Genomic DNA, 7,786 nt, shown 5'->3' on the forward strand with positions numbered 1-7,786 from the left:
ACAACAGCGATGGACATCTCTTTCCAAAGAGTATGCATTTTCCCTCACAATCTAATCAGACAAGGCAGTCAAGTCATCTCTCCAGTTTCATTTGAAGATAAAATGCCTATAATATTCCGTGTGGACCATGGCATTCTGATGCATGAAAAGTCAGTGCTGGTGGTTAAAATGTGGAAAATTTGTCACATTTTCGTTCATTCCGTTTACACTTTTTCTGTGGAGCAAAGCTTTGGTCTAATACTCAGTACACCAAATTGGTCGTGTATGTGTATATGTGGAATACAAGCCAGCCATTGTAGTGTCAACGATCTATGCTGTTTTTGGTGTCCAACATATAGGTTTAAGTTTAAGTTGTGAGTGATGAGCAAGGTGGTCTGAAACTAGAAACCAATGGGCACTATTTTCTTTATTCTTGTCCATCCTTATTTACTAATTTTATCCTACAAAGTGTCCTTTGCACTAGATAGCATTAATACATCCCAATTTATCAGTGAAGCAAACACCTTAGTTTCCAAAGATGGAAACTTCGAACTGGGTTTCTTCAGTCCTAGTAGTTCCAACAATCGCTACCTGGGAATATGGTACAAGAATATCCCAGTGAAAACTATTGTTTGGGTTGCAAATCAACTCAACCCGATCAATGACTCTGGCTTGTTGATGATAAACAGTAGTTCAGGCAGTGTTGTGGTTATGAGTCAGAATAAGAGTGTTGTTTGGTCAACAAGTCCACAAAGACAAGCCAAGAATCCACTGTTAAAGCTCTTAGAATCTGGAAATCTTGTACTAACAGTGACAGATGAGAAAGATGAAAAGTTAAGAACCTCAGTTTAAGTAGAGTTGAATGATAATAACTGGAAGGATACAAGATAACTTAAAAAAATATTCCCAAAAAATACAAAAATTAAAGTATAATTTCAAATAATAAATATGGACCGTTTACTTTACAAATATTATATTTGCTGAATTATGCGTTCTTGCTAAATTTGTGTGTTTTTTCTTTTTTTATATACGCAGTATATAACTATCATTACTCTATTATTAGACCGTACAAGAGAAATAATAACAAACTTTTCCTCACGAGTCTGCGCAATAAATAAAATTCGGTCCTCAGAGACAGAAATTCCTAAATTCTACCATGGTGGGTCCTATTGTGGCTGCATTTGCACGAAAGACTTCTTGTTACAAATATCCTTTTTCCTTCACAATCAATGCGACTAGGCAGAAAGGCAGCTCTCCGTTTTCATTTGAAGACCACATGCCAATATTTTTTCCGCGTGGACTACAGCATACCAGTGCATGAAAAAACAATTCTCTTGGTTGAAATGTAGAAAAGTTCACCTTTTACGTGGGGGCAAAACTTTGTGAGCACGCGCTTCCCACGTTCAGTGCTTCCCACGCGCTTCCCACCTGATTGGTTATGTTGAACACAAGTCAACCTTTGTAGTTCACAACCTATACGGCTATACCATAGATGCTACACTAGATAGAGGTTTATGTTTAAGTTGTGAGTAATGAGCAAGGAGGCATTAAACTAGAAAGTAGAAACCGATGGGTATTATTTCCTTCATTCTTATCCATACTTACATAATATTTTTATTCCCCAAAATCTCCTTTACACTAGATAGCATTACTACATCCCAATTTATCAGTGAAGAAAACACCTTAGTTTCCCCAGATGGAACCTTCGAACTGGGTTTTTTCACTTCTGGTAGTTCCAACAATCACTACTTGGGAATATGGTACAAGAATATCCCAGTTAAAACCATTGTTTGGGTTGTAAATCGACTCAACCCGATCAATGACTCCTCTGGCGTGTTGATGATAAACAATAGTACATGCAGTGTTGTGGTTATGAGTCAGAATAATAGTGTTGTTGTTTGGTCTACAAAAGCACAAAACCAAGCCAAGAATCCAGTGTTAAAGCTCCTAGACACTGGAAATCTTGTACTAACAGTAACAGATGAAAAAGACGAAAATTCAAGAATCACCTTGTGGGAGAGTTTCGACTATCCAACTGATACATTTTTACCAGGAATGAAGCTGGGATGGGACTTAAAGAAAGGCGTTAACTGGTCTTTTACAGCATGGAAGAAAGCAGATGATCCATCTCCTGGAGATTTCACCTATGGGATATTAGGAATGGGAATTCATTCATATCCTGAAGCTTATATTTGGAAAGGCAACAAAAAGTTCTACCGTACTGGTCCATGGAATGGCCTTAGGTTCAGTGGTTCACCAGATTTAGACCCCAATCCAGTTTATAATTACAACTTTGTCTCTAATGAGAATGAAGTGTACTACACTTACACCCTCAAAAATAAGTCTCTAATCTCAAGAGCAGTGGTGAACCAAACCACCCATACCGGTGATCGCTATATATGGATTGAAGCAAAGAAAGTTTGGAAGGTTTATTCATCAAGACCTAGGGACTACTGTGACAGTTATGGCCTCTGTGGAGCCAATGGAAATTGTGTCCTTACTACATCACCGGTCTGCCAATGTCTAAAAGCATTCAAGCCTAAATCACCAGAATTGTGGAGCTTAATGGAGTGGTCTCAAGGTTGTGTACGCAATAAACCATTGAGCTGCCATACAGATGGTTTTGTTAAATTTGTTGACTTGAAATTGCCAGATACTACATATTCTTGGGTGAACAAAAGAATGAGTCTTAAAGAATGCAGGGTCAAATGCTTGAAAAACTGCTCCTGTATGGCTTATACAAACTTGGATATCAGCGGAGGAGGTAGTGGCTGCGCCATCTGGTTTGGTGATTTAATGGATATTAGACAATTTCCGGCAGGTGATGGGCAAGATCTATATATCAGAATGTCGGCGTCAGAGCTACTAGGTGTGGGGTTACTTTTGGATTTAAATTACTGTTTCCATTATGGTTTGCATTCTGTTTCTATTTTGTTTGTTTTTTTAGAGTAATGATTATATTATTATTTTTAAGTTTTAATAATTTAAATTTTATTAGATTTAATAATTTAAATTTTTTGGACAATAAGTAATTTATTAGGATATTAGAATCAAAGAAATTGAGATATTTTTTTTGCATTTAGCATTATTTTTTAAATTGAAAGCTCAATTAGTGTGAAAATACTAAAGTTTGTTCAAACTCTCAATTTTAAATTATGGCTAAATTATTTTTACTCTAGCTTATCTAAGTGCGGAATAAAGGTAAATGAAGCGTAATAAACCGGTAACACTATTCTAAGCCATAAGCAACCATAATGAACAATAAAAGTAAAGTTTAAAGAGTAGGGAAGAGAGATGTAAACACATGATAACACCGAGACGTATTATCGAAGAAAAAATTGAAAAACTTGGCAAAAAACCTTCCTGCGACCCTCCAAGTCGAAATTGATTCACTAGTGAATAAGTTGGAGTACACGGATATCAAAAAGATCCCCCAAGCCTAATCTACCAAATGTACTTGAGTCCTCCAAGCTCTTGCTACCAACGGACTTCTCGGAGTCTTATCTTCATTAGTTATTCGGATCCTGCAATATTACCCAATTGCATTCACCAAGTCTCACCAGTTTCTTTTGGCAAATCTCAAATGCTTCCTAAGCTCCAAAACACTATGAATAGGTGTGAGTTGTGTTTAGGTACAAATCTATTTTCAAGGTATAACAATGAAAGAGGGAAGGAGAAGAGACTACAATGATTTCTCACTAAAGAATGAGTAGCTCTCTCTCTAAAAGATGAGTGTGTTGTAGAAATCTTTTTAGGGTTTTCTTCTGAAATATCCTTCTTACAATTTTGTGGGTAATGAGGGTCTATATAGTATGGGTAAAGGGTAGGAAAGTCATGCTTTATTTTTGCCAAACAGAGAGTTTTGCGGGTACCTCGCAAGATGACCTTTCTTGTGAAGTACTTGTGAAATGACAGACTGACATGACTATTCAGCTTCTAATCATATGCTTCACATGTGGCTTTTTCGCGGGTACCTTTACTCGCGAGCTAATCGCGAAACTGCACTGGTCTTTATTGCATGCTTGATTTTTCACTAACTTAATACTAAATCCAGTACAATAAAATCCCACAAAATATAAGAAAATAATTTATTACAATTATAACACTTTTTGTCATGGAATAAAACTAAAATAAAACATAGTTGTAAATCACAACTTTACAGGAATATTTTAGTTAGTTGCCAAGTTTGTAAAACTATTTAGCAAACTATCATCTTGAGATTCTAAAACTCAAGTTCAATGTGAAATTCGAGTCTCCAAAACTACTTAAGTTGCAGGAGGTGGTAATCTGATATGGAAGAAAAAATTCATGTGAAGTTCCAGTCATTCTCCAAATCTACCAAATCTTCTTCTTCTTCTTCTTCTTCTTCTTCCCTTTGTAGAGTTCCATGTCAAATATGCCAGCACTAGAGCTCAAGTTTTGAAAGTCTTGGAATTTGTCACCGAATTCAAGTCTTAGAGACTCGAGATGTTAGTTTACAAAATAGTTTAAAAACCATGCTTACCAACGAAAATGTTTCAAAAATCATGTTAAATGGCAAATTTCCTCAATGAAACTGAGTTCGAACCTTGCCTCCACTCTAGTTTCTATTTAAAAAGTTAAAAATCTCAAGTGTTGGACCCGCATGTGAAGGAGAGTGTTCAAATAATGGTTAAATAATTAAGCTTAAGCTATGTAATTCACCATTTTGTAACAGCTTTTAAATTTTTAAATTTATTATGTCTAATGCTTCCCTCTGTATGCTAACTATATTTCTGTTGCTGTGTCAAATTCAATTATGAAGAGGAAAAACATGGTCCTAAGATCAAGATTGCAGTGTCAGTTGCTGCTGCCCTTGCTGTAGTTTCTGGAACACTCTTAGTTGGCTTATATATTTGCAGAATCAGGACAAACTTAAAAGGTAACATAACTTTACTTTGACAATGAGTTATGGAACTACTTAAAAGGCTTTTTTAGATGGAATCTATTAGTAATATAAACAGAATCAAGTCAACTTATTCCCATCTCATAATACAATATTTTGAACTAGGATTATAATGATGTATCGTAAAATCTTGTTCAAAGTTTGTCAGTGCTTTGCAAAACAATTTCACAAATTGAGCCATGTAGTGTCATCAGTCTACGCAAACTTAGGCAATTTGTTGCTTGGTGAATGGTATGATGTAGACCTTTAATGATCTTGAATTCCAAGTGGACATTCTTGAATAGATTACTCTTTTTCTTTTTGAGGTTGGCTTGTGGCTTACACCTATAAGGCCTTCATCCACTCGTCACGTTATCCTTAATTACTTTGCAAAAGGAGAAAAGCAAAATTTTAGGTTCCAACTTCCAAGTGGACATTCTTGAATGGATAGGCCAAGGTGCTCATTTTAGTATATATCAGTTGGAATGGTTAAATTAGCAAGATGCTTGTTAGACTTGGCCTGGTCTTAATTGAGACAAGTTGAATTCTAAAAGCTTTTCAAGTTTGATTAGCATAGTTTTTATTTATTTATTTGGGGTTAATAGTACCTTGATTTCCTTTAAATCACTATATAAGCATGACTCTGCTCATATCACTATGTATTGGATTCAGTTTCATTTCATTTCATTGTTCAAGTTCGATAGTATCTTTCTGAGAGAGAATCTGCATTTATAAGTCATTATCATTGCTGCTATGATAGAAATTTAAATCTGTGATTGTGGTAATTATTGCAGCTCAACTAAACCCTGTCATCCTCAATAAATTACTTCATGTTTCCTTCATATCTCAGTTCTTTCCTTTTGTTTTTGTTTTTTGTTTTTTCTTTTCTTTCTAAATTTCCTTTCTATTTCAGTAAAAAAGAAGCCGAATGGAATTATAAGTCATCAGAACAATGAAGGTCAAAAGGAAGACCTTGAGCTCCCTTTCTTAGACCTATCCACAATAGTCGGTGCCACTGACAACTTTGCACCCAACAACAAGCTTGGCGAAGGTGGTTTTGGACCTGTGTATAAGGTAAACTTGTGATATGCTTGTACAAAAACAATGACAGATGATGAGACAATCTTTTATTTTATTTCTGTTACAGATTTTAGCAATCTTTCTGCATATGAGAATTTCAGGGCATACTAGAAGATGGACAAGAGATTGCTATCAAGAGGCTTTCAAGGAGTTCTAGACAAGGATTGAACGAGTTCAAAAATGAAGTAAGATTGATTGCCAAGCTTCAGCACCGGAATCTTGTAAAGCTTGTTGCTTGTTGCGTTCAAGGAGAAGAGAAAATGTTGGTTTATGAATACATGCCCAATAAAAGTCTAGACTCCTTCATTTTTGGTTTGAGTCCACAAACCTAATACATTTGGTTGAGCTTGTGTAACTATGTTATCAATATTTCATAAAATAAAGAAAAATTTCAATTTTGACTGAAATTTAAGGATATATAATTAACTTGAATTTGAAACTTACCAGATCAAACAAAAAGTAAACTGTTAGATTGGTCCATGCGCTTCAATATTATATGCGGAATTGCTCGGGGGCTTCAATATCTTCATCAAGATTCCAGATTAAGAATCATACATAGAGATCTCAAAGCAAGTAATGTTTTACTTGATAGTGAGATGAATCCTAAAATTTCAGACTTTGGAGCAGCCAAAACTTTTGGAGGAGATCAGTCAGAAGGAAACACAGATAGAGTGTTTGGAACTTAGTAAGTATATCTTGACAAGCTTTTAATGTAAATCTACTTTCTTTCCTAATTAGTCTTTCTCACTTAAAACTAGTGATATCTTGTAGTGGTTATATGGCACCAGAATATGCTTTTGATGGGCAATTCTCGACAAAATCTGATGTCTTTAGCTTTGGGATTTTGTTACTTGAAATCATAAGCGGGAAGAAAAGTAGAGGGTTTTTTCATCCAAACCATAGCCATAACCTTATTGGATATGTAAGTTTCTAACACTTGATTTCTTATCTAGATATGTTGGACAAATGAATGATAAATCATGTTTTTACTTTCTAATTCTACAGAGACCCAATTTCACAATATGTTGTTGACTATTTCAGTAATGGTGAAAAAGTCAATGAAAATTTTGTGTTGCTAACAGAAATTTTTAAATTTTTAGGCATGGATACTGTGGTATGAGGGAAGGCCATTAGAATTGACTGATGAATGCTTAGGGCAATCGTCCACATTGTCTGAGGTTCTCCGTTGCATCCATATTAGCCTCTTGTGTGTGCAACAGCTTCCTGAGGATAGGCCTAGCATGTCATCTGTGATTGTGATGTTGGGCAGTGAGAGTGCATTGCCTCAGCCCAAACAACCTGGTTTCTTCTTGGAAAAAGATTCAAATGAAGCACATTGTTTCTCAAGTAAGCAGGAACCATCTTCGAACAATGAAATAACAATTACATTATTGGAGGCTCGGTAAGAACTTTGTACTAAAGAAACTCAGAGAATTGTCGATACAGATTCATGTTCATGATTATAATCTGTAAACATTTCCTACATTCAAGTAAGCTATGTCAATTCTATTGGTACCTAATGACCTTTAATTATTTGCACTTATGAAGAGATCTGATTTGAGAAAGAGAGCTTAACCGGCTTGAACCAAATTCTAATTCTCTTGCTGTCTTGCACACAGAGAGTCTAAGATGAAAGAGTGACAGCAAAAACAAGTGGGAAATTTAGGAGAAAGATATAGTAGTTTGGTTTTATAGGCTTTTTTCTGGGCCAAGTACCTAAACGGTTGCAATTTCATGGGCCAGCATTTTGGGCTACATATTCTAAAGACTAATTTGGATCAGATAATTTTAATCTTCTCAATCCAAGAAATATAATTCCAGTGT

At 35.4% G+C, this 7,786-nt stretch overlaps 1 protein-coding gene across 1 annotated transcript; it reads left to right on the top strand.

Moving 5' to 3' along the window:
• Nucleotides 1-390: 390 nt before the first annotated feature.
• Nucleotides 391-7,368, top strand: LOC142622943 (G-type lectin S-receptor-like serine/threonine-protein kinase At4g27290). The gene is made up of 8 exons (XM_075796513.1): nucleotides 391-724; nucleotides 1,892-2,848; nucleotides 4,763-4,879; nucleotides 5,796-5,956; nucleotides 6,064-6,274; nucleotides 6,410-6,647; nucleotides 6,734-6,884; nucleotides 7,063-7,368. The coding sequence occupies exons 1-8, from the start codon at nucleotides 391-393 to the stop codon at nucleotides 7,366-7,368; spliced, it is 2,475 nt and encodes an 824-aa protein (XP_075652628.1).
• Nucleotides 7,369-7,786: the final 418 nt, after the last annotated feature.

The sequence above is a fragment of the Castanea sativa genome, chromosome 1, assembly GCF_040712315.1.
Source record: "Castanea sativa cultivar Marrone di Chiusa Pesio chromosome 1, ASM4071231v1".
Lineage (NCBI taxonomy): Eukaryota > Viridiplantae > Streptophyta > Magnoliopsida > Fagales > Fagaceae > Castanea > Castanea sativa.

Bases quoted from the DNA above. Each gene is read 5' to 3' on its own strand.
- LOC142622943 (XM_075796513.1), top strand. From the start codon at position 391: ATGGGCACTATTTTCTTTATTCTTGTCCATCCTTATTTACTAATTTTA. The intron at 2,849-4,762 runs GTGTGGGGTTAC...TCAATTATGAAG, and splicing joins GTCGGCGTCAGAGCTACTAG to AGGAAAAACATGGTCCTAAG. The intron at 5,957-6,063 runs GTAAACTTGTGA...TGAGAATTTCAG, and splicing joins GTTTTGGACCTGTGTATAAG to GGCATACTAGAAGATGGACA.